Source organism: Acomys russatus, chromosome 10 (assembly GCF_903995435.1).
Source record: "Acomys russatus chromosome 10, mAcoRus1.1, whole genome shotgun sequence".
Classification (NCBI taxonomy): Eukaryota; Metazoa; Chordata; class Mammalia; order Rodentia; family Muridae; genus Acomys; species Acomys russatus.
This window is the reverse complement of record NC_067146.1, coordinates 3,631,625-3,658,907: the sequence shown is the minus strand read 5'-3', so window position 1 is coordinate 3,658,907 and position 27,283 is coordinate 3,631,625. Positions and strand designations below refer to the sequence as shown.

At 44.5% G+C, this 27,283-nt stretch overlaps 1 protein-coding gene across 1 annotated transcript in view; it reads left to right on the top strand.

The window, feature by feature from the left end:
* The window catches only part of Tbxas1 (thromboxane A synthase 1), a 141,219-nt gene that overhangs the window by 2,003 nt on the left and 111,933 nt on the right, over positions 1 to 27,283 (top strand). The window contains exon 3 of the mRNA XM_051152437.1: positions 1,652 to 1,704. Within this exon, the coding sequence (XP_051008394.1) occupies positions 1,652 to 1,704 (53 nt within the window). The remainder of the gene's footprint in view (positions 1 to 1,651; positions 1,705 to 27,283) is intronic.

Sequence of the window (27,283 nt, the reverse complement as noted above, 5' to 3'; positions counted from 1 at the left end):
GGCTGAGAATGACCTGCATCTGGCCTTTTGCCTGCCGCTTTTCAATTTTCTGTTTCTTTCTCTGTCTTTCTTCACCATTTGTTGCCACATTTCTATCTTAACCACCTTTTCAAACACCCTCCTCTCTCATCTCTCCCTCTGGGGTGCCCCGTTCACAACTTTTAGGCCCACAAACAATCACCCCAACAGGTCTCCTATGCAAGTGTGAAGAGATTTAAAAGCGTCAAAACAGAACAAACAAACCATATAGGAAATTGAAAGCGTAAAATGAACTTAGTATTAACATTTGGAGGCAGACAAAAAAAGTAAGGAGAACTCCTGATGGCTGACTTGGAGAGTGTCTTATGTCAGCTCTTCTCAGCTCAGCACCCCTGTCCTGCCTTTTCTAGAACACAGCTAAGCTTGCTTTACAAATGTTGCAACACCATGCCTCTTTCCAACTGGGAGGTCAAATCATTAGGGAGGTTTATAAAAACTTAGACATACATACTACTCTTCTGGGCACCCACCTGAGGTAATTTTATTTTTTAATTAAAGTATAATTACATCATTTCCTGCCTTTCCGCTCCTCATTATCTCCCACATGCCTCCCTTGTTCCCTCTCAAAATCGTGGCCTCCTTCTTTTTTAGTTTATATATGAAAATGTATAGATGCAAGTTGCTCAGGCTGTCCCTTGCAATTCATGTTTATGTGTCTTCAGGGCTGGCCACTTGGTACTGGATAACCATTACGGGTCAAATCCCTAAGGAGGACTGTTCCTCCTGTCTCTGCGTTCCTTAGCTCCGTGTAGTTCTTTGTCTATAGGTGGGGCCCTGAATTTACAGTCTGTTCCTGTGTTCCTCTAGGCTTTCCTTGCTATAGTCCAGGCTCGCACTGTGAAGTGTGGAGATACTCAGGACAGGGCATGGTTCCCTTCAGGCCGTGAGCTTCCTCTAACCCTAAGCTTTCTCACCTTCCATCCCTATGACTTAAATGTAGCCTTTCCCACCCAGCCCCTCCCAACACATGCATATTTTCATATACACTGTGTTTAACAATACATCAATGCCTGCCCACGTGATGTCCTATTACACCTGCTTATGCCCTCTGTCTACATTCACAGCTCCATCCCTACAGCATAAGGGTTCTAGCATTTTCTGACCTCCACCCATCTTACCCCATGCACAACTTCTGGTACCCTTGAGTTTCTGCCTGTGGGAAAAAATCACACTGAGGGTCTTATGTTTGGATATTTACTCAGATCATGAGAATTTGGTAATTTGGGGAGATTTGGAAGTCTACACATATATGGGCCATGAAAAGGGACTTGGCGAATATGAACCACATCCAAGGGGAATATTGTAGATGAGAAAGCAAATAGTTTTCAGATGTGTGAGCGCAATTATACGCAGATAACTTCAGTGCCCATGGTCTCTTCTGTCCATTAAAGAGAGCTGCTGAGAGTTTTACTCAGCAATATTTTTAAAAGTCATTTCTTTACCCAATATTCTATAGTACTTCAATGCAATATAACAGCGATTCTTCTTTTATTGTTTATGTAATTGTGTTCTTGCTGTTCTAGGCCCCCCCTTTTTTTCTGAATAAGTTAGAATTATTGAAATATTACTCAATCTTCTTCTTACCCTGGTACTGTGTTTTTTTTTTCTCCAGGGTTTTTGGGAGAGCCAATTGGAACTCAGAAAGCGATTCGGGCCTCTGTGTGGGTAAGGGAAAAACTCAGATTTTCTTCTACATGTTTTGATTTCTCATGTTCAGCTGATGTGAAAGTCACAACAATAATAGAACTGTCATACACAGTCCTATTTTGAATTTTTTCTTTTTTTTTTGACGATGCTTAAGGAGGAAAAGTACCCTCCAGTACACACATACAGAGAGCTAGTTCTTGTTTGGACCTGTCCGATTTCATCCTGTGTGTAAGGCGTGCTGCCAACAGTGCCATTACTGTCAGCTAACCTGGCACACTTCCGACACTGGAAATAAGTTCTGTGAACAATGACATATGACAATCATGCGACCAATCCTGTCCTGGATCCAGTGGGACACATGGTCATCCTTGTGGTCGCAGAAAGTAACACAGACCTTCCCTTGATCTTTCTTGGATTTTTTTAAATGCTGCATTTAAAAAAAGATTTCTTTATTTTTAATTTATGTATATGTGTGTGACCCTGTATGAGTGTACGTCATGAGAGGACATCAGATTCTCTGAAACTGGAGTTACAGATGTTCATAAGCCAAATGTGGGTGTTAGAAACTGAACCCAGGTCCTGTGCAAGAGCAAGAAGTGCTCCTAACTGCTGAGCCATCTCTCCAGCTCCCTCTCTATTTATTTGTTTGTTTATATTAACGTATTTATTTATTTTACATCCCTTCTCTCCTCCCAGCCCCTCTCTCTCACCTCACTTCCCCCATCATTCTCTTGCTCTCCCTTTCTCCTCAGAAAAATAGAGGCCTCCCATGGATATCAACCTGCCTTGACATATCAAATTGTAGTAGGACTAGGTACATCTTACTGTGACTAGGCAAGGCAGGCCAGTTAAAGAAAAGGAATCCCAAGGTGGACAAGAGAGTCAGATACCGTTCCTGCTCCTGCTATTAGGAGTCCTACACGAAGACCAAACTGCACAGCTGTGACAGATGTGCCGAGGGCCTAGGTCCACCCCAAGTATGCTCTCTGTTCGGTGGTTCAGTCTCTGTGGGACCCTATGGGCCCAGATTGGTTGGTTCTATATGTTTTCCGGTGGTGTCCTTGACTTCTCTGGCTCCTTCAATCCTTCGTCACCTTCTTCCACAGAATTCCCCAACCTCTGCCTAAAGTTTGGTTGGGTCTCTGCATCTGTTTCCATCAGTCGATGGGTGAAGCCATCAGATGACAGTTATACTAGGTTCCTGTCTGCGAGTATAGCAGAATATCGTTCCTAGTGTCAGGGGGCAGGCTCTCTGTCATGGCATAGATCTCAAGCTGGGCCAGACATTGGTTGGCCGTTCCCTCGGTTTCAGCCCTGTCGTTTCCCCTGCACATCTTGTTGGCGGGACAAATTGTGGGTCTAAGGTTTTGTGGCTGGGTTGGTGTCCCCGTCCCTCCACTGGAAGTCTTTTCTGGTTATAGGAGATGGCCATTTCAGGCCCCATATTCCCCCATTGCTAGGGGTCTTAGCTAGAGTCACCCCGTAAATTCCTGCGAGATTCCATGGTTTCTACCTCATCCCAGAGATCCCTAGCTATCCCCACTGATTCTAGCTCTCCTTTCCTGTACCCTCCCTTCTGTTCTCCCCTCACTTGATTCCCTCCTGCTCCCCTCTTCACCCCTCCTCTTTTCTGGTTCCCTCCATCCATTCATCCCCTATTCTATTCTATTCTATTTTCCCTTCTCAATGATATTCAAGCATCTTCCCTAGGGCCCTCCGTATTACTTAGTTTCTTTAGGTCTGGGGTTTGTAGCATGGTTATCCTGTGCTTTGTGGCTAACGTCCACTTACAGGTGAGTACATACCATGCATGTCTTTCTGGGTCTGAGTTGCCTCACGCAGGATGATCTTTTTTTTAGTTCCATCCCTTTCCCTGCAAACTACACGATGTCTTTGTTTTTAATAGCTCAGTAGTATTCCGTTATGTAATTGTACCGTGGTTTCTTTGTCCGTTCTTCAGTTGAGGGACATCTAGGCTGTTCCCAGTTTCTGGTTGTAAGGAATAAAGCTGCTAGGAACATAGTTGAGCAAGAGTCCCTGTTTGCCTTATGGTGGATCCTGCTCCCTCTTTAAAACTTTTTATGACTCAGAATGTTTGTGTTGATCATTTTCTATATTCAAGTTCTGAAAAGACGTGAATCTTTTTCCTTCTCAGCATGGGCGGGTCTGTGCTCAGGAGGGCCCCCACCCTTTCTGCCTCTTTTCACAAGGCCACTGGGTGACTTTTAGTAGAGTTTCCTGGTTCTCCAGGCTGGCTGTCATTTTCCTAGGTGCACTAAGTTTCTGTTGTACTGCTTTACCCATTCTGATGAATTCAAGTGTTTGGAAGACTTTCGCCCAAAATGTCTAAACCTGTGTTCTCTCAGCACTGCTTTGGGAAAGCATTGGCTTGAAATATTTATGGCCATGATTCTCCCCAAGAAAACAACTGGTCTACCCACTTTCTTATATGGCCTTTAGAAATGAAAAGGTTAAGCTGTTGTAGTAGATGGACTCAGTATTTGTCTGTTAGTGCTTCCTGTAATACACTCCTGCCAAAACTCAGTGACATAAACAATTTATCATTTAGCGTGCATCTGAGCATTGACTGGGGTTGGCTGGCTGATGAGCCGCCTGACTGGAAGGATTTTCTGGACTTCCTGTGTCATCTGGAAGGGGGGCTCCTCTGTGCAGCTCTGCCTCTCATCTTTCCTATCCTCTGTGAAAGATCAGGTTCAAGAGGGTGGGGTCTGCAGTCTTTTCATGGAAAAGCTGAGATGCAAGAGTGCAGGGAACTGCTCTATGTAGTTTGTGTTATTCATGTGTAATAATAAAATAATAATAATAATAATAATAATAATAATAATAATAATAATAATAATTTAAAAAGAAACACACACATACACACATATGTATGTATGTATGTATGTTAAAAAGAAAAACACTGAACCTTTAAAATTGAGGTACTAGAGGCTGGGCAATTAAGAGCTCGGGCTGCTCTCCAAAGGACCTGGATTCCGTCTCCCAATACTCATCCTGCAGGTCACAACCATTTGTAACTTTAGTTCCAGAGGATCGAAGGCCTCTCACGGAAGTGGTAGACAGACATACAACCAGACAAAAACACCCATACACATAAAATCAAAGTTGAAGAATTTTTAAGTGTTAGTACGTGAAAGGGCACAATACTAAAATATTTTTTCCTGAGACATGATAAGTGGATATAAGAACATCTATCCTATTTTGAATTTCTGCCTTAGGGAGACATAAAATGATGTTTAATTATTTTTAATAATATTGGGCCTGAAAGTGAAAAAGTAAACATTAAAAATCTGGGCCTGGGGTGTTATGTCACTGTGCAAAACAAAGCCGCTGAGCATGCGCAGTGGCAGACAGGTGGCACATGTGCAGCTGCAGACCTGTGGCTGCGCATGCGCAGACTTTCCACAAAGGGCTGTAAAAGGACACTGAGGACCCTGACGTGGCTTCCTGTTCTTCGGCAGCCGACCATTCGGGAGCCATGGCCTTGGTCAAAGATGCCACTCTGGACTCTGAGACTTTACAGGTGCTTCAGGATGTGGCCAACTGCCTGCGAATCCACTCAACCAGGGCCACGTGTGCACTGTTTTCTATCCAAGCAATGCTGTCCCTACAGAGCACGCTGTCTATCTGGCAGCCATCACCAAGGGAGTGTGCTTCATCCGCACCAGCCGCCCCAAAACTGCAGTGATTTATACTTCACAGGAGAACTTTGTGATTGGACAGGCCAAGGTGATCCGCCGCAGTGCAGTTAACGAGGTGACAGTTATTGGAGCAGGAGTTACACTACGTGAAGCGCTAGTAGCTGCCGACGAGCTTGCTCAACAAGGGATTTCTGTTCGTGTCACTGACCCCTTCACCCCTGGATGCTGCCACCATCATTCATAGTGCCAAAGCCACAGGTGGCCGGATCGTCACAGTGGAAGATCACTACCGAGAAGGTGGCATTGGCGAAGCTGTGTGTGCGGCTGTCGCCAGAGAGCCTGGCATCATCGTTCGTCAGCTTGCAGTAAGGGGAGTGCCTCGAAGTGGGCAGGCAACCTGGTGAACTGCTGGAGCTGTGTGGAATCAGTGCCAGACACATCATAGCAGCTGTGAAGGATGTCTTAACAAAATGAAGTAGCCCATTTCTTTATACATCAAGGTTGTTGGCTCTGGTCTTTTTTTTTTTTTTTTTTAATTTTAACTTTCTCTTTAAATAAGACAATTAGGGAAGGGGATCAAGCTTGAAACACAGTAACACTTATTTTGGCAAGATAGCAACCAAAATCTGAAATACAAGCTATTATATCCAAATTAAAAGGCATTAAAGAATAAACCATAATATTGGGGGGAGGGGGAACACATCAAACACAAGATACAGTATGTCTAAACATCTTGAAATTATAATTTAAGGGTAAAGGCTGAAAAATTATGCTGTCTTAGCCAGAAATTAAGTGCACCTTTTTTCCTGTTTCTCCCAAATAGAATCAGAGTTTACGATTTAATCACACCTCAAAGCTTTTCTCTCAATACAAAGCAACCACTAAATACACACAAAATACTTATTTGTTAATAATTTCCCTGGCTCATCCAATGTACAATGCACATGACTCTAAAGACAATTTGGGGTGAGTGGACACAAACTACTCCAAGTTTCAAAACTTGTTCTTAAAACCATAGGACACACAGGTCATTTTTACTTCTCATAAGGATGTCACACTGCCATTTAATTATCAGTCTTCCTTAGAATGACAAGAATCCTAACTGACTAGGACTGGAGATACAATGGCTCTGGTCTTAAACAGTAATATCTTTGTGTTACATTTATGATTGTTATAGAAAACATCTCTTATAAAGTTATGCTGTTCTTAGAGCACCGCTGTTGGATACCTTTATTTCTAATAATAAGGAAGGAAAACCTGAGATAACATTCTGTTGAATTGACAAACTCTTGCTTTTTGGTTGCTAAGGTGAATTATACATTTTTTAAGTTTGAAAATAGACAACAAGAACAGTTAGAAAATTTTGTGATAACCAACTGGGATGAGAATAATGCAGATATAACTGCTTATCCAGTGTGTATGTTTTTTTGTAAGTTAAGGGATATGTGGATTAAATTGTGGACTTCATTAGCCCAGATTCTGAGGCCAATGTGGCCATTTGCAATAATGTCATTGCCAGGCCCTGCCGTCTCTTCTCCAGTGCTGTTTGATGAGCTACCGTGGAATTTCCACCAGAGTTCATCTACTTCATGTCTCTTTGCTGGGACACTGCTCTCTAGTACCACCTTTCTATAAAGGAATGAAGGAATGGCTAGGTCTAGTTTGTGTATTACATATTAATAACACATTATTATGTGAAAATGGAGGGTTTTTATGGTAACCAAACTATACTGTTAACTTGATTATATTCATCTGCAGAGAATAGATGTGATAAAAACTTTTTTTAAAGTGCAGGAAACACTGCTGTGCATGCTTGCTGGCACCCTTCCTGTCATGCCAAACTCAGAACTGGAGCAGGGAACAAGCTATGACCACTGAAGAGGTGCTATCTTGATACCTTTTAAACCTCAGTCTGCAGTGGCCTTGCCCCTGGCTATGGTGACCACCTATGTTTCTGAGCTGCAGCACTGACTCAAAGGATGCTGTCTCCACCAGAGTTAGAGAAGATTCTCTCTGGTTTTAAATTCTAGAAATCGCTTTCTTAGAGAATTTTATTTTATTTTATTTTATTTTTGCATATGGTTTTAGTGTAGAAGTTTTGGGAACCTTAGGATTATTCTTAAATGTCAAATGAAGAGTGTAAAAGGACACAAACACACACACTTGTACACACACATACACAAGAGGGAGAAAGAGAGGCAGAGAGAAGGAGAAAGGCAGAGACAGGGAGAGAGACAGAGAGAAAGAAAGAGAATTGGTCTCCTTGACAACAGGCCGTCCAATCAACTTTTCTTTCCAACTTTAACTAAGTTCACACAATTTATCCTTTTCATTTCCAGAAAACTTAAATCACAGAGAATGATTTCAAATGAGGTTGTAAAGATCAAAATTGCAGTATCATCTCTATTCTTTGTTCCCACCTCTGGTGAAAAAGAAAGGGGGGTGGGGAATGACAGAATAATTTCTTCACACAAAGCCATCAACCTTTTCTCCTGTAGAAAAAAATGATGGGTCATAAGATGCTCCCTGCTGCTCTTCCATCCCCTCCCGGGCCCCACAGTGCATGGACGGTTAGAAATGGCAGCGTTGAATCGGCATCTATCTAAGCTGCCATCTCACCCAAAAGGCTCGTCCTGATCCTTAACTGTGGCATAATGGCCTCACTGATTCAGAATGTCAAAGAAGGCCATGGTCCACGAACAATGAAGGGCCTCCCCACCCCCAGGAAACAGTTCTGTGTAAGTCACATTGGTTTTTAGGCTGCTTTTCTGAGTAGGAAATAGAGTGTATCATGGTCTTCATCAAACTTGAAAAATCAAATAGGTTTTAATTCCTCATGGGACAAGTGAGACCCTCACTCTGTAGCTACGGAACTGAGCTGCACTGAGCCCTCCCATGACGGCACAGCCAGTCTGTGGAGAGGGATGCGTGCCCAAAGCATCTCACAACTGCTCTGCAAGTTAATAAGATGACCATGATTGACTGTGATGATCCTGACCTACTTGCCATCGTAGTTTGGTCAGAGTTTGAGACTCCTACTTGGACTAGGCTCCTAAGCCCTTTTTCCTTCCTGTCTCTGTTGTGGGGAAGACATTGCTGGTGAAGGATTCTGCAGAGAGAGACAGATAGCATCAGTGTCTACCATCACAGGCGTCACCACCACTGTCACAGCTGTCAAGAAGGAGCATTTTCTTCTTGTCTAAGAATGCAGGCGGCTTTGCTAGGTCTGCGTAAACTACATCCATCCTTTGAATCTTGAGTATAAACCAGGTAGCCTGGTATGCACGCTGCCCGGCTTCTACCTTGGGTCGGTCTACCTCGGTTACTTCTGACTTGTCCTACGGTGCCATTGGCCACAGATGAAGATGGCTTTGGATAACCTTGAAGCAATGAATGATGACCCATTAGCTTTTTCAGTCTGAGTATCAGCTCCAAGTTATTATATCCCATCCCAACGCCCTTAAGAATGATATCAGCATCATCACTGGTGATTAAGTATAAACAGGGTGGAAATTATGCCCCACCAATTTGTGATGGACTATGCAATACAGTAAATAAGGACCCTTTAGTGTGCAGTGACTATTACTTACAGATCCACGGGGCCCTAAGTGCAGCCCATTAGCAACAGCTGAAGGCCTCCATCAGAAGTGCTCTTTCCCTTACCTCATCTATCTTTCAGCCACTCACTCTGCAACTCTGCTTTTATGTAGCGTCACTCTCGTTTCTTGCCTCTGCCTCGCTTTAATTTTGATCTCTAGTGCAAACATTGCTCCCCTTTTGTTGGCATGGGAGGCTCATCCCAAGCAACTGGCACTGTGCACCTGTGGACCTGTGTCCCTCCGTGAAGCCAACTCTGTTGCCTAACCTCCTGTATTGCCACTAAAACATTACGTTGTAAATAAGTAAACATGAATGCCACGCATAATTAATAAAGCACAAAGAGATGTATGGATCCATGCTTACCTGCGACTGCCCCCTGTGCCTAGACATGAAGGGTCTCCAGCTTCTACTCATGCGGATAATGTGAGATGTGTAAGGATTGCTCTTCCATCCTGCTGTGTTCATTAATGATCTTTCTCCTTCAGTGCACTCCTTATCAAGCGCTACATTATTTTTGAAAGGGTTTAATTGTATGGAAATACACTAACTTTCAACAATGATTTCTCAGTTGAGCAATGCCTTTTGCTTTCACAAACGACACTGCAGTGAATAATTCTCAGATATACATCATTACTCTTGCCTGAGTATGTCTGTAGGATAATCCCTAGGAATGGAATTTTTAGGTCAGAGACTATCTACATTTTTTATTCTGATATTACTAAATTGCCCTCTCTAGGGCTTACATCAACTTATGCTCACACAAATAAAACATGGGAAAATTTGATTCTTTACATTCTTGCCACTAAAATAAGTCGTCAAAAGTCTGTTAGCATTCAACAGCATATTGCTGTTGCTGTAATTAGTATTTATTTATCTTAAACAACTTTGAACATTTTTATGCTTTTTAAAACTCACTGTATTTTGTTTTCTGGTGCATGGTTTGCCAATTTGTGTTGAGATATGTATTTTCCTAATTTATTCACAAAAGCTCTTTACATATTAAAGAGAGCCCTTTATTTTTAATAGGTGTACAAGGTGTGGTTCCCAGAGCAATGATATTGGGAGGTTGTGGAATCTTTAGGAAGTAAGGCCTGCTGAGGATTCCTTAAAGTCACTCCAGGCACGCCCTCACAGAGGGCCGTGGGACTCCAGTCCTTTCCTCTTTTCTTTCTTCCTGGCTACAAGGTAAACAGTTCACTTTCCTGCTGGCTCTGTGTCTGGTGGCAAGGCAGCAGTCTGGGTCTGTGCAGAGTCCTGGCAAGGCAGCCCTTGTCCAGAGTGCTTCTTGCGAACTTTGATGTCAGAGGTTCTCTCTCTCTCTCTCTCTCTCTCTCTCTCTCTCTCTCTCTCTCTCTCTCTCTCTCATAGTTAGAGCACTTTCAGGCTAGGCTTTTGGCTTGGCACAGAGCCAGATTCCATCCTCTCGGGAGGAGGTGGGGAAGTGAGTGTCACAGTGTCACAGCAGGTTCTGCGAGTGCTTCCCCAGAGGTGAGCACCACGCTATCACCGGCAGTGGCCCGGCAGGCCACAGGGACTGCAAAGACAGTTCTGCCATTGCTGCCTGATCACTGGGTGTCCAGCGTCAGTTCCCCCAGAGTAAATGGAATTTCAGACAGTCATGGCGGAGTGAGACGTCAACTTTACTTGTGAATTAGGGATTTATAAACCCAGGCAGTGAGGGTGAATGTGTCTGATTCGCTAGGACTGAAGGAGCCAGGATACCTCATCTACACACAGTGGCACAGTGTATGTATCATCACAGGAAGGAAGACAGAACCGGCTGTCTGGAGAAGACCACACTTCTGTCTTAACCAGCAGAGTCCTACGCTTTCCCTTCCTCTTTTTGGGCACCTCATTAGACACTTAAAAAGCAATGAGTTATCTTATCATGGACTGGAATACTAAAACTGTGAGCAAGAGAAGCCCCTCTGTTCTACTGAAATACCTGCCTAACCAGATGCTGTACCGGCTCCTCTGGTTTGACTGTTAGGTGTGAAACTCCCTCTGTCTAGCAGCAGCTGGCGTCCCAAGAGCACCTTGGCAATTATGAGAACCTGAAGCAATTGATGGGTCCTCATGCTGGAAAAGTATCATTGTGCCAAGCAAATATGCCTTCAACAAGGAGAGACCAGCCATCTAGCTTAAAAGTTAATGTCACTGAAAGAAAGAAAGAAAACAAACAAACAAACAACAACACATGATCATCTCCTTAGATGCTGAAAAAGAATTTGACAAAAATCCAACACCCATTCATGTTTAAAGTCTTGGAGAGATCAGAGATACAAGGCATATGCCTAAACATAATAAAGGTTATATACAGCAAGCCGATAGCCAACTTCAAGTTAAATGGAGAGAAACTCAAGGAAATTCCAGAAAAATCGGAGTAGACAAGGCTGCCCACTATCTCCACATCTGTTCAATATAGCACTCGAAGTTCTAGCTAGAACATTCAGCTAGCAAAAGGAGATCAAGGGGATTCACATCAGAAAGGAGGAAGTCAAATTATCCCTATTTGCAGATGATATGACAGTGTACATAAATGACCCCAAAAGTTCCACCAGAGAACTCCTACAGTTGATAAACACCTTCAGCAAAGTGGCTGGATACAAAATCAACTCAAAAAAGTCAGTAGCCCTCCTGTATACAAATGGCAGTCATGCTGAGAAAGAAATTAGGGAAACAACACCCTTCACTATAGCCACAAGCAATATAAAGTATCTAGGAGTAACTCTAATCAAGCAAGTGAAAGAATTCTGTGAAAAAAACTTCAGGTCTCTGAAGAAGGAAATTGAAGATGATATCAGAAGATGGAAAGATCTCCCATGTTCATGGATAAGGAGAATTAACATAGTAAAAATGGCCATCTTACCAAAAGCAATTTACAGATCCAATGCAATCCCTATCAAAATACCTACACAATTTTTTAAAAGACCTTGAAAGAGCAATTCTCATCTTCATATGGAAAAAACAAAAGAATCCAGAATAGCTAAAACAATCCTGTATAATAAAAGATCCTCCAGAGGAATCTCCATCCCTGATCTCAAGCTGTGCTATAGAGCAACAGTAATTAAAACAGCATGGTACTGGCATAGCAATAGGCTGGTTGATCAATGGAATTGAATCGAAGACCCAGAAATAAACTCACACACCTATGGACACTTGATTTTTAACAAAGAAGCCAAATATATACAATAGAAAAAGGATAGCATCCTCAACAAATAGTGCTTGTCTAACTGGATGTCTACATGTAGAAAAATGCAAGTAGATCCATATTTATCAACATGCACAAAACTCAAGTCCAAGTAGATTAAAGATCTCAACATAAAACCAGACATACTAGGTCTGTTAGAAGAAAAAGTGAGGAAGAGCCTTGAACTCATTGGCACAGTAGACAACTTCCTGAACAGAACATCAACAGCCCAGGATCTAAGGTTAACAATTAAAATGGGACCTCATGAGGCTGAGAAGCTTCTGTAAGGCAGAAGACACTGTCAACAGAACAAAGTGACAGCCTACAGAGGAAAAAGATCTTCAACCCTATATCTGACAATGGGCTAATATCCAAAATATATAAAGAACTCAAGAAATTAAACACCACCAAACTAAATAACCCAATTAACAAATGGGGTTCAGAGCTAAACAGAATTCTCAACAGAGGAATATTGAATGGCTGAGAAACACTTAAAGAAATGCTCAACATCCTTAGTCATCAGGGAAATGCAAATCAAAGGACTCTGAGATTCCATCTTACACCCATCAGAATGGCTACAATCAAAAACTCAAGTGCCAGCACTTGCTGGCGAGGATGTGGAGAAAGGGAAGCACTCCTTCATTGCTGGTGGGAGTGCAAACTTGTACAACTACTTTGGAAATCAATCTGGCACTTTCTCAGAAAATTGAAAATAGGGCTTCCTCAAGACCCAGCTATTCCACTTCTTGGCGTATATCCAAAAGATGCTCCACCACACAACAAGGACATTTGCTCAACTATGTTCATAGCAGCCTTATTTGTAATAGACAGAACCTGGAAACAACTTAGATGTCCCTCAGTTGAAGAATGGATAAAGAAACTGGTACATTTACACTATGGAATACTACTCAGCTATTAAAAACAAGGAAATCTTGACATTTGCAGGCAAATGGATGGAACTAGAAATGATCATCTTGAGTGAGTTAACCCAGACCCGGAAAGACATAAATGGTATATACTCATTTATAATTGGATACTAGCCCAACGTGGATGTCCTCTGAGAGTCTTCATTCAGAAGGGGATCCTGACAGATACTGGGACTCGCTATTGGACTCCAGGTGAGAGTGGTATGGAAGAATGGGGAGATAGAAAGAGCCAGAGGGCCCAGGAACCCTACAAGAAGACCACCAAGACTGGTGGATCTGGACCCAGGAGGGGCCTTCACAAACTGCTGTACCAACCAGGGACATTGCATGCAGTAAACCTAGACGCCCTGTTCATATCTAGCCAATGGACAGTGCATTCTCCATGGTTGTGGGGAGAGCAAGGACTGCCTCTGACATGAACTCTGGTGCCCCCCATTTGACCACTTCCCCTTGGTGAGGAGGCCTGGTGGTACTCAGAGGAAGGGGAAGCAAACTATCTGGATGAGGCTGTGATCATATGGCGGGGGACGAGGTCCTCTTCTGTCACAGGTCTAGGGGAGGGGAATAGGGGGAAGGACAGAGGAAGGGGCATGGGAAGATACAAGTGAGGGGATAGCAATCAGGTTGTAATCTGAATAAATTATTTAAAAAAAGAAAAAGAAAAAAGTTAACACCACAGAAAAGGGAGGTGTCACTTGTACTTCTAAGACAGAGGAGGGTTAGCACCATGGGTTAGCACGAGAGACCTGATAGCACCTTGTCAGGAAGCAAGGAGAAAGTGGAGCACTGTGGAGTGCATATGGGAGAGAGCATGGCTTTTGTGGTGAGACTGACTCACCCACTTTAAGCTCAGATTCCATGGTGCTATTTATTAGGAGTATTTGTGCTCCAAAAATGACTGAAGTGTGGACCTCTCAGGAAAGAGCCCTTAACCGCTGTTTTCATCTACTAAGGAGTGGCAGAGAGAGGTTAGGTCTATGCAGTGTGAGGGTGGAGTCACCAACGGGGGGGGGGAGGTTGGAGTTGGAGGGGGGAGTTCCTGGCTCACACCCATGGAACAGGAACATTGGAAGTTGAAAGGATTACAAGGGTAAAACCTACAGGATTTGTGTTGTGGTGGCTGATGGTTTTCAGAGAGACAGACAGACACAGACAGAGACACAGACACCCATGCATACACAGAAACACGAATAGACACGCAGACACACACACATGGTACAAGACATCTAAATACAGTGGATGGCAAATGTGTCTAAGTGTCTAAGTATGAGGTGAGGGGTGAGTGGGACCTCTGCCCGAACTGCTCAAAGAAATGTGTCTCCTTAGAGCAGCTGAACTCTGGGCCCAGAGACTGTCCTCACCGTCAGACTGTCCAGAGCTCTACCAACGAGTACCGAATGGCTGCGAAAGGCAGGCCAAATGAGTTTGGAACCAAAGTGAGAGTGAGACCTGATGGCCTTGAGACCATAGTCACTGAGTATCATTTTATAAATGAAATTGTAATATTCTCATGGGTCAAGTTAGATTAATCACAAATACTAGGCCTACACATTCACGATTTTCATGTCTCTGGAATTTTTTTTTAAAACTGCTATTGCATATGTGTTGGCTAGTTTTATGTCAACTTGACACACACTAGGGTCATCTGAGAAAAGTAACCCACAACTGAGAAATGCCTCCATAAGCTTGGCCTGTAGGAATATTGTCTTGATTAATGATTAGTGTAGGAGGGCCCATCCCATGGGGAGTGGTACCACTCTGGGGCAGTTGGTCCTAGAGTGTATATGAAAACATGGCAAGTCAGCCATGGAGAGAAAGCCAGGAAACAGCACTCTGCGATGGCCTCTGCATTATCAGCTCCTGTCTCTAGATTCTTACCCTGTTTGAGTTCCTGCCTTGACTTCCCTCAGTGATGGACTCTGGCATGGAAGCGTAAGCTGAAACAAACCTTTTCTTTTGCCTTCGGTCCTTTTATTTCATCACAGCAAATAGAAACCCTAACTAAGACGGCACATTAGGGGAGCATTATTCTATCAGGTGCCTGCCCTGACAAAACAGGCTGATGGAGGGGACCCTTGAGAGCAAGAGGAAAGCGGCCAGCAATACAAGTGTCTCTAGGCCAAGTGCATGGCCTGAGAAGTAGGCCAATATCCTCAGACACATGTGCACGAGGGACCAAAAGAAAACAGATTAACTTAGAGCCACGCTTCCCTGGAACATATCTGAACAGAGTCTCCGCTTACTCTCCAGGGGTGCCTCTTGTTGCCATGTGATGGGGAGTCACCCTAAACTTCCATCTGTCTTCACGGGGCAGACCATCTTGTTCCCTCTCTCCATCCACAAATGTCTCTGACGTTGGCTGAAACCCCTGAGTTTCAGACTCTCCTCTTTTGTTCACATTGGTCTCCTGCTATTCATCAACCTGACCCCCACATCCTCTTTCTGTAACAAAGTAGAAGTAATGGATGCTACGGTGATTTTTTTTTATTATTATTATTATTATTATTATTATTATTATTATTATTATTATTATTATTTTGTTAGCATACAAAAATAATTTTATTATGACATTTTCATCTAGGTGTATCATTGCACCTGGTACATATTTGACTCTAACTATCCTCCCGGCCCACTTAGATCTAAATTCCATAAATGAGAGAAAGCTTGAAATGCTTGTCTTTCTGAGTCTGCCTTATTTTGCTTAACATGATGATCTCCAGTTCCACAGTTTCATTATTAATGGCTGAACAAACTCCAGTGTGAGCGTGTGCATGTGTGTGCATGAGCATGTCTTGCTAGGTATCTATGCTGGTTTCGTGTAGCAATAGCCATGGGACACGCTGTATATTTTGATGACTACCTGTGACTCAGCTTTTGTGACTGCTACTCAAGAGGAACAAAAATATATTAATTCATTCTCTGAGTGGAAGCATCAACAGAATATAGAAGAAAGGGGGGCGGGGGGAGGAATCTCAGTTTCCACTCTTCCTAGCCACCCGTTGTTAGCTTAATGGATTTAGGCCAATCATTCACTTTCCCTCTGTTTACCTAGAGGTAGATGAGAGATTTGAACTGGATCAGTGACCTTGACACTCTGTTTAATTATGAACCTCAGTAAACAGAAGACTGACCACACTTTGATCCAGGACTCAGGCCTGTGCATGGGCACACATGAGCGCTCACGTTCACACAGAGAGACATACTCGGGAAACAGAAGTTTTGTAAAAGACTGCCTTATTTACTCTCTAAGAACCCAGTGGTTATTTACTCTGTAAGAACCCAATCGTTATGAAGTATTACAGAATAAATACTTCCTGGAAAAAAAAAAAGATTAATGCAAGTCGCTCACCACTCACTAAACCGATTTTATAACCACTGCATTAGTTTGCTTTCTACTGTTATGATCAACACTAGGACCAAAAGTAACTTGGGGAACAAAGAGTTTATTTCTGTTTACAGCTTCCAGTAAATCATGAAGGGACATCAGAGCAGAAACTCAAGGCAGGAACATGGAGGCAGGCCATAGTGGAATACTGCTTACTGGCTTGCTCAGCCTACTTTCTAATACTACCCAGGACCACTTGCCGAGCAGTGGCTCTGCCCACAGTGGGCTGGGCCCTCTCCCACCAATATTAATTAACAAAATGTTCCACAGGTGTATCTACAGGCAACCTGATGGAGGTCATCCCTCAATTTAAGTTCCCCTCTTCCCAGACTACGCTAGCTTGGGTCAAGTTGACAAGATCCAGCCAGCGCAACCACTAATGTGTCAAGACTATTAAGTCAAAAGCAAAGGCCCAGGTGATCTCTGAAAGGCCTTTCTAGGTAGGAACTACACAACCCTCAGCCGATGATGACTCAACTTTTCTCAGTAGTCTACATTAGGAAAAACATCTAAGAGGTGCGTGTGTGTGAGTGCATAGGGTGTGTGTGTGTGTGTGTGTGTGTGTGTGTATGTGTGTGTGTGTGTGTGTGTGTGTGTGTGTGTGTGTGTGTGTGTGTGTGTGGATGCACATGTGCATGTGCCCCTGGGGATTTAAGACACAGTCAGGCAGAGACCACTGCAGACAGCTGCAGCAGATCCAGGTAGCAGCACCAGTCCTCTGGAGATGGGGCTCACACACCTGGCTCTACGCCTGGGGCCAGCACCTCCTGTCCGATAGCATCGTTCTTTTTAGTCTTCAAAACCACACATTCGGCTATTATCGAAATTACTTTTCAGCCCTAAGCCCAGGCTCTTTTAAGCTAAAATGCTCACAGAAATAATGTGTTAATTGACAATTTAGGACATCTAAGCTATTTTGCATTAGGTAAAGGTGTCTAAGAAATTTGCATGGCTTTCCTGCCTCAGAGCAGTGGTGGCTAAAATCCTAGAGTAACCTAGAAACTGCCCCTTTCGGTGGGGTGGCTTAGGGACAGGAAACAGGTGAGGCTCTGGATGGTGAGATGGCTCCAGCTGATCGGTAGTATTGCCGTGTTCCACGTGTGCCCAGGCTTTTGACATGACAGTATGACGCTGTGGTTTACAAATGTGCCTGCTGTATTCCTAGCTATCTTAGGACACAGGCAGCCTGCTGCCCCTAGGTGACCAGTCAAGCAGCCACCACGGAAGCCTGTCTTGGACATTAGGACCCAGTTGAGAGGCCTCTGGGCCCTGAAAAGGGAGCTGGTGGGGGACATAAGATGGGTTCTGAGCCCAGGAATGAACCACACACGCAGACTCCATTCTGAGACTCAGAGCAGTGCCAGCCCAAACTCAGCACCCAGCCCCAGTTCCGAAAGCCATGTATAAGGAAAATGCCTGTCCTGCCTGCTCCCACGGTGGAGGCCTGAAGGTAAGGATGGTGCAGCTTGGAGGGGGGGATGGAGCACCACAGAGGCTGTACCTAGATTTACAGCAGAGAAACACATGCCACGTTCAAGGTGGGAGGGAGGGAGCTCCTCCAGCGGGGGCAACCAGAGGTAGCATCAATAACTCCTTTGTCCCCACACTGACAAACTGCACAGGTGTGTTCCCAAACAATAGACTGGCTCACATTAGAGTTTTGTAAGAAGCTCTGTCTCTTGCTAATCAGTTCAAATAGAAAAGAAAATTCCACATTTAATTGAATTGTACCTGCAACAAATCCGAGTTGTTCAACCCAAAATGCATAATCGAGTTGCATAACACTGTCATGAATCACTGTGACATTTGTCAAGGCAGTCTCGCTTCTGGAAATAAGTCCTGATAATGCAGAGCTTTCTGCAAATGTCTCCTGTCAAGAACCCCTGTACATAGATGTCTCCAGAATCGTACATATTCACCCAATTCTGGTAACTTTTAACCTTAATTAGTTGAGAAATTAAACAGCATTTCTATTCTGTCCAAAAGGACAGCCAGACCATCTTTGCTCCCAACATTTAAAAAAAAAAAAAAAAAAAAAGTAAATTTAAAGAAGCAAAAACCAGGCAGTCACATAGGAATTAAAGTTTCTTTCTGATCATCATTTTGTGAGCAGAGAGTCTTTTTCAACTTTTCAAAAACTCTTGAATAATCCAGACATGACAGTGTGCAACTTGTAATCCTAGCCCTCAAGAGGTAGAGGCAGGGAAATCCTGAGTTCACGGCCAAGCTAGGCCGCAGATGTATCTACTCAGTTTTGAGTCTGCACCTAAATCATCCCTAGGCTCTGGAGGAGTTCTTATGCCTGTTTGGAAACACAAAAACAGCAAAGCAAAGCAAAACCCTTAAAGACAGGGCAATAAAGGAGAAGGGAATCCTTGAATTGTTTAAAATAAAATTCAAAACTTTGTTGCTCGCTGGCAGAAAATGAACTATGGAAATTGTATGTCTAACGCCAAATCAGCTCTGGCCTAAATGCTCAAACACATGAGGTCATGTTCCACCCGTCACACACATGTGAAATTCTACTAAATTCTAAATGATGGGAGTTTGTCATTAAAACGGACTGAGTTCTCCTTTCTTCTTCAGGACCCTTAAATCTTAGCGAGTCTGAGTTGTTTACCACACATTCCAATTATTCCTGATCAGTCTTATGTGTAACATTTCCACAGCTATGCGCACAAAGCAATTCCCTAGCAAGGCACCACCAAGTTTTATGGTGCTTCCACGCCTAGGGCAGATAATAGAAACTTAACTACTAAAATAACTTCCTTGATTATTCCTTGCATCTCAAGGCCCCTACTCCTAACAACATTCTCCTCCATCTTGTACTCCAACCACAAGAATTTTGCAAGGCACAATATGAGGCTTTTCCGTCCTGGGTTCAGTTCTTGGTTGATGGGTCCAGCTATAAACATTTGGCTCTCTGAAACGTTCTCCTGACCCCACATTAACTGCTAGGGAGGTACTGTTAACTGCCAATCCTATTTTTGCCCTTTCTAAAGAGGAAACTAATAACTTTTGCTCTGAACCAGTGGCCTGTGGGCAGCCTGGTGCTGTATGCAGGCGGAAGGTGGGGGGTTGTGGTCTCTTGAACTGTAACATCTGTCAGCACTTCTAGGTGCCACTCAGTTGGATTCCCCTTTGTACTCCAAAGTCCCTGAAAAACATAGTCATTGAGAAAAAGTGCCACAAATGCAGTGGGGTCCTCGGAGAAGCATGTTCCCGGGCACCTAAGCTTTGGAAGGAGTGTAGAGACTTGGGCTAGGATAGAACAGAGAAGAGTAAGCGATAAGGGAATGCTGGGAAATGTGATATTGGCTATCCACAGTGAACATTCTATTAGCCTTGTTGAGGAAAACAGTGATTTGAATAATCAGAAATGGGGAAGAAAACAGATGGAAGCTTTTGCATAAGAAATGGTCTGGGGGGAAAAAAAAGAAATGTTCTGTAGGAAAACCAGCAGAATTGAACAAGACTTGGGCTGTAAGAGTGGAGGTGAGTCAACTTGACTCACTGATGTTCACACTGGTGGTGAACACTGAGTGTGGCAGGGCGTGTCAGATGATGGGAGGAGGGGTCTGGCATGGGTCAATTGAGAAGGGGAGATTTAACACACCATAAATGCAGGCAACATTATCCCTGGAGTAAATAATAAGCAAAAAGCCAGTGGAGCATCAGCACCTATCAGTGTTTGCTTCCTGGCTGTGGATGCAGCAGTGTGAGCCTCTACCTCAAGCTTCTGCTCCATTACTTTCCTGCTAGGATGGCCTGCAGCCTCCAACCCTGAGCTGGAACCAAACCTTCCTTCCTTCAGTCATTTTTCATTGGGTACCCTGTCCCGGCCACAAGGAAAGTACCTAATGCCTCTTCTGAAGATAAAATGGTGACGCCACAATTGTGAAGAGACTACACGTGGCAAAGAAGAAAAGGCTTTCATGCTTGCCATAGTCAGCTGCAATGTGCCTTCGTCCAGCCAGGCCGCCATGACAAAATACCATACACTGGGTAACTTATAAACAATAGTAACTTATTCTCACAGTTCTAGGGTCTGAGAGGTTCAATATCAAGGCAGCAGTGGGCTGGGTGTCTGGTGCGTGTCTGTTCATGGGTGTCCTCACAGGATGGAAGACATGGAGGAACAATTTTGGGATCCTTTTAAAGGGCTCTGCCTTTATGACATAATCACCCCCAGAGGGCCCACCTCTGTATATAATTACCTTGGGGATTAGAGTGTCAGCATACATGTATGGAGGGTGCAAACATTCAGACAGTACAAGAGCTGTTAGTGACAGTGGGCTGAACGTGACTTAGGAATGGAAGACTCTAAGGACCACATTCTATCAGAGGAAAGAGAAGGGAATACTGGGAGTTCCAGGCTGTGTCTGACTCTGGAACCTTCTATTTCTCAACCTGTGTCCTTCAGACCACTTCCACCAACAACAACGGTGGCTGCGTGGAAAATAAAAAGGAAGAGCCTCTCCTTAGTCAAACGTTGGAAACAGAGTCCAGGGAGCACAGGCCTCATCACCGTCATGGAAACTCTCCAAGTGAGAACTCAAGCTACAGTGCTCATGGGAATGCAGGACTCTCTTGTTTTCCATACTATCTTTTGAGAGTAGAATATGAAAAACAGGCTTTTCAAGGAAACAGAGACCTAATAAATAGTAAAATTTCATATAAGACAACGACCACAGCCTGATATGGTGGCTCGTTCCTGTAATCCGAGGCAGGGGCAGAGGGATCAAGAGTTCGTGGTTAGCCTCTGCTGCACAGAGAGCTGGAGACCAGCCTGGCCTTCATGAGACCCTGGGTCAAAACCTAAGCAAACAAAAAGCTAAGCAACCAAACAACAACAGGAAAACACTGACAACAGGAACGCCCTCCCCTCTGCGAATTACTATGACAGCCAGTGAGTACTAATGACCTCTATTTCAAAGTGGCCTGGGGTAGAGGGAATTTCTGTGTTGTGCGACAGTAGAGACATTGGGAACGCTCTACTGTGTGCTCTGCTTGTGTGTTTGCTCCCTTCGACCTTTCTACCCTTCTCCTTCCCTTCCCATACCCCAGTCGCCAGCCAGCCCGCTGTGTTTAACAGGCATGCTTGCATGGCTTCACACAGCGTCGTCATTTCATGCATACCGTCCGAGGCCACCGCAACATCATAGGTCTCATGTTGGGCCTAAGGTTTTTGTCTGTTTTTATGTTTCGTTGTGTTGCTGTGCTCTTGCTCAGCCTGCTGTCTGTCACCCGAGTCTCTCAGCTGTCCACTGTCCCGGTGTTTCCAGAAAACCATCCTCTGGACATCCTTTTACGAAGCTCTCTATGAACCTGTGAGGTGATAGGACGGGCTACCTCCTTTGCGTATATGACTGTAAGGAATCCTTACCATCAGTCCCAGGGGCCATCTACATATCAAAGGCTGTAGTTTAAGAGTTAGGATTTCTCCTTCTAATATAGCTTCTCATGTAATCACCCAACAATACTTAAATTTGGCTGAGCTGATCATATAATTCAGAAACATGAGTGACTTTAAGATTATGCCCTGGGTTATGGGGTGTATTACTTTGCTCTCCTGCTCTTGTGACAGAATGCCACGTGAGGCAGCCTAGCTTGTGCCTTCAGAGACATGGTGGTTTGAATGAGAAATATCCCTCACAGGCTCATGTATTTAAACACTTGGTTGGTGGCTCCTTTTAGGAGGTTATGAAAACATTTGGGACATAGAAGACTGCTAGAGGAAGTATGTCACTGGGGGTGGGCCTTGAGAATTGGTAGCCCCACCCTACTTCCAGTTCACTCTCTCTTCTTCCTGTGAGTAGTTGAGATACAATCTCTGAGCTTCCTGCTCCTGCTGCTATGCCTCCCACACCATTATGGACGCTCCCTCTGGAACCAGAAAGCAAAACAAACTCTTTCTTTAGAAGTTGTTTTGGCCCTGGTATTTTATCACAGCGACAGAAGGTAGCTAATACAAGAGGTTTCAGATCGTCATGGCCAACTCTGCACTGAAGCAGCATGCCATGGTGGCAGAAGGAAGCCGTAACCTCATGGGAGGCAAGAAAGAGTGAAGACAGGATGGTCCCAGAGCAAGGTATGCCTTCAAAGACACAGCTTGTCAGCTCGACACTTCCTTCAGCTAGGCCCCGTCTTCTACAGTCTGCTCAAGCTTTAAGTCTGTAGATTAGACAAATCCATCCTAAAGGCAGAGCCCCGTGGTCCAGCGGCAACTCCCTGACACACACCCCAAGGTGTGCCTTGTCAACCTCCTAAGCATCTCCTAAAGCAGTCCAGTTGATGATCAGGCTCAACCATTGTAAAACTATCCCATGATATTTGCAGAAAAACAGGTATATCTAGAAACCATTACAGTAAGTCAGTCAGCCAGACTCAGAAAGACAATTGCAGCATGCTTTCTCTGTGTTGGAGCCTGGACTTTAAAGCATATAGAGTGTGTGTGTGTGTGTGTGTCTGTGTGTGTGTGTGTGTGTCTGTGTGTGTGTGTGTCTGTCTGTGTGTGTGTCTGTCTGTGTGTGTGTGTGTGTGTGTGTGTGTGTGTGTGTGTGTGTGTAGATCATGAAACTAGAAAGAGGATCTCAAGGAAGGAAAGAAAAAAAATATAAAGAGAAGTGGGAGATAGAGAGGCTGATGGAATATGTCATAGGATAGGAAATCAAGTGAGGGTTAATGAAGAAGTAAAGGGAGCAGCTAGGGAGCAGGAGGGCTCTGAGCAGGGCAGTCAAGGAAGGGCGAAAGTAAGGACAAACCGTAAGGGCACCATGTGTATGAAGATGCCAAGCTAAAGCCATGGCTTTGTACACTAACCTAAACATGTTAACGACTAGGCGCCATCTATGAATCTCTCTGCTCATCGGAAGCTCTCTTACTCCACTTTTTCTCGAGACCTTTGACAGGATCTCTAAGCCTCGGAATGCCTGCCTCCACAACAGGCAGTATAATTATTTGTCAAGTTCTCCTGGGAGGATGGAAGTTCTCTTGCCCGTCCTGTTATTCCACGGACCTACAGCCGAGTCTGACACATGACAGGCGCTTGGTGACTATTTGATGGGCAATCTAAATGAGTTGCCTCCTGGCATATACTGTTTCGCAGCAAATTTGTCCCCAAGGAAACCTCAAGTCTTAGGATGACCTTATTTTGCTCATTTGGGTAAATTGGTATTTTCTAGAAGATGAAGATGATCAGGGAGAAATTCCTCTTAAAAATCAAAGCTTGTCCTTATGAGGAGCTAGCCCACTAAAATACAAAGCCAATGTATGCTACGAAAGGCCGTCTTGGGATCTGGGGGATGAATAAAAGAAAGGTATATTTGTGGGACTGGTGGGGCTCCATTTACGCAGGGCATTAGTTAAGTCCTTAGTGGCCTGCCACCTCGTGCCCTGCTGCCAGGGTATTGCCGGTGTGTGTGTAGCCTACCTCTCTGGGGTCATCTTAGGGCACCAGAAAGAACATAGGATTATAAACCATCATCCGGTCTTGACCCAGCTATTCTTAGCCATGAGTTCCCTTCAACCATTTGGTCACCTTTAAAATATGCTTGAGCACCTGCCTGTATCACAGGCCCAGTGACGTGGGTGGGACTGAAAGGTCACTCGGAGCCCTGAGACACGAACATCACGGATCCAGGAGTCCAACTATGATTTCTCTACTCCTCTGGCCTGAATTCCAAAGGCCTTCTTGCAGTTGGTTGGCATCTTGGGGGGGGGGACCATAGACATTGGGAGCCCCCTCCACAGCTGCTGAGCCTGCCCCCCGAGTCCCCACGTATGGGTGTGTGGGTCCTTTCACTTTTGTGTCTCCAGGGAATCCCCATCCTCATGCCTCCTCCTGAGTGAGAGGTGTTCTGGGGAGACGGTGCCTCCCGTCCAGTTGTCTCTTCTCTTTGTACTTATTTTCTTAGCTATGAAATGTGTATGTGCATGTGTGTGTGTGTGTGTGTGTGTGTGTGTCTGTGTGTGTGTGCATACATACGTATGATCATTTCGAAGCTTCTTTCCATTTTAAAAATACTATTATGTATGCTTAAAATTTTTTCCCTGCCTTTGTCTCTACCCAGTTGGGTCTGAATCTCTTATTAAAATTTCCCTTTCTTGTTGTCACACATCTGGGCTTTCCAACACCCAGCTCAGGTGGGCACATGCCTCCCCGGCACATGATTCTTCCGGCTTCATTGTCTTTGCAGAAGTGACAATACTTTTACCAAATTCTTTATTTGTATTCTGAGCCTGTGTGGAAGGTGATTTTGCAATATACTTTCAAGTAAATATATATTCTATATGTATCTATATAACAGGAGGGGTGGATCCCCCTCCCTCCAGTTCCTAAGAATATACATGCCTGGGCATAATGTGTAGGCAAAAATATTCAGGGACAGCCAAATGACTATTTTAATGTTTCTTTGTCCCCGTGGTACCATCCAACTATTTATTTAGTAGCTTGATGCTGTTGGCATCAACAACTTTGCCTTATAGGCTGTTTTTCATGTTTATGATTCTTACTGTGAAAAAAATTGCTTGCCTAACATCTGTTCTGAATTTGTTTTTGTTTTGTTTTTTTTCTTTATTTTTATTTATCTATTCCCAATTGAATTAAATTTGCACCAAGGACACTAGTTTGAATTGGAATCTTCAGTGTCCTTCAGGATTTCTACACACTTCAATACATCTCTTAATTATTCTTTTTTGTTGTTGTTGTTGTTGTTATGAGATACACATACATACCCCGCTCACACAGGCAGATCGGCTTGCAGCTTACCTCTGCCTGTCCCCCTCTGGGGAATACGTTTTATTAACTGAATAAATTAAATGGGCGGGTATACTCGATAGAGGAGGGAGGGTTATCGTTATAGGTTTTGTTTCAGATATCTTTTTTTTCCCCTTGCTGCCTAATTCTCTCCTGTAGCCATCGCTCTGTTTTTGGAGAAAGATTTACTGTAACTTAATATAGTCATAACTCACCAGGACTGGCGGCGGGGGTGGGGGGTGTCGGCGCGCTTCATCTTTCAGACGAAGGCTCTGAGGGCTGGAACTGGGAAGGCCATATTCCTGCCTACATCCAGAAACAATGGAGGCCAGCCACCGCCAGGCCACAGTCTCAGAAGCAGATCATTGTTTGGGCCTGTGACTCCTCCTGGCAGACGAGCTTAGGGCCTTTTTGAAAGCACAGGCAGCACGCTGGGGAACCTAGACACTACACACACTGTACATCCCAGCAGCCCCCTTTCTCTCAGCGCAAGCCCCACTCGCGTGTGCCCATGGGTGTGGATGGGGCAGGGTGGTTAGGAAAACACGCAGAAGGTAGTGCAAGCTTGAGACGGCACAGGGCAAATCATAACGGGGCTTCCTCTTCTTGGGGCCTCCCCAGGTGGATCCATGGTTTTCTGGCCTTTTCTAGGGTAGCTTCAAGGGAACCTCAGACCCCATTAACCCCCTGTTGTCACTAATGCTTAGAAACCTACCTAGAGACCAATTTGCATATTCCCAGCAGTCAGCAGGGATGGCCTCAAGCAGGGTGAAAACTTGCTTTAACCTAAGCCTTGTGATATTGACCAGATGAAGACGGTGGCCTAGCTCTGAAGGGTTTGCCCACTGGGCGTCTCCAAACAGCTCCAAATGCAATTCTCTACCACCACTCTCTGCTTGTCCTAGGGAAGGACACCCACTTTGTGACCTCTCCTGGACTCTTCGAGGTTTGTACCCAGATCTTCCAATGGCATAAGACAGAGGGGATGGCAGTCTTAGTTCCATAAGAGCTCCTCACTGGCCTTCCTTGAGGATTGTTTACTCATCAGTGATGTCTGTGTGTAGTACTGAGCTGACAGTGGTGGCAGAGGCCACCATTCCTCCCTACAAGAGACTTTCATTCCTGTCTCTTTGCTCAAAGAAAGTCATCATCTAACTGGAAGGAAAACAAGATGAGATCTGTGGTGGTTTGAATAGGAATGCGCCCCCCATCTCCCTATCCCCATCCTCCCATCCTCATTCCTCCACCCTCATCCTCCCACCCTGACTCTTGTGTTTGAATGCTTGGCCCATGGGGAGTGGCATTATTAGGAGGTGTGGCCTTGTTGGAGTGGGTGTGGTCTTGTTTGAAGATGTGTACCACTGTGGGAGCAGGCTTTGAGGTCTCATATGCTCAAGCTACACCCAGCACCGCACACAGCCTGCAGATCAAGATGTAGAACTCTCAGCTCCTTCTCCGGCATCATGTCTGCTTGTGTGCCACCACGCACCCCGCCATGATGATAATGGACTAAAACCTCTGAACCTATAAACAGCCCCAATTAAATGTTTCCCTTTATAAGAGTTTCCATGGCCATGGTGTTTCTTCACAACAATAAAACCCTAACTAAAACACTGTCCAAGGTGCACCAGAAATCTGGGTAGGAAGTGATAATAGTCCCAAGGCAGAACAGGATGGAACATGGGATACAGGCTGTGAACGCTAAGAAGGCTTTTTGGACAAGGTGGTACTTGACTATGGCCTTGTGGCCTGTGTTACCATCCTACTTGGTAAGGTCTTGAGGACAGGGGCAGTGGGGACGGAAGTGGAAAGCTGGAAGAGGCAGAGATGGTTCCCAGCTCATCACACAGTAGAGTCCTGACTCCCAGGCTCAGGATGCTGATGCTGATGGTCTGTGCTCATAGCTCTGGAGCTGCTTAAAGTGGGTCTTACAGGCTAGATTCCTGACTGGCAATGAGATGGGCTTTGGGTACAGCATGTTTGCTGGGGATTCTTGTCTGTGATGGAAGACAGGAGCTGTCAGGGCCACCTCCTGGCAGGATGAAACGGTCAGTCACATACTGTCAGTGACAAAGC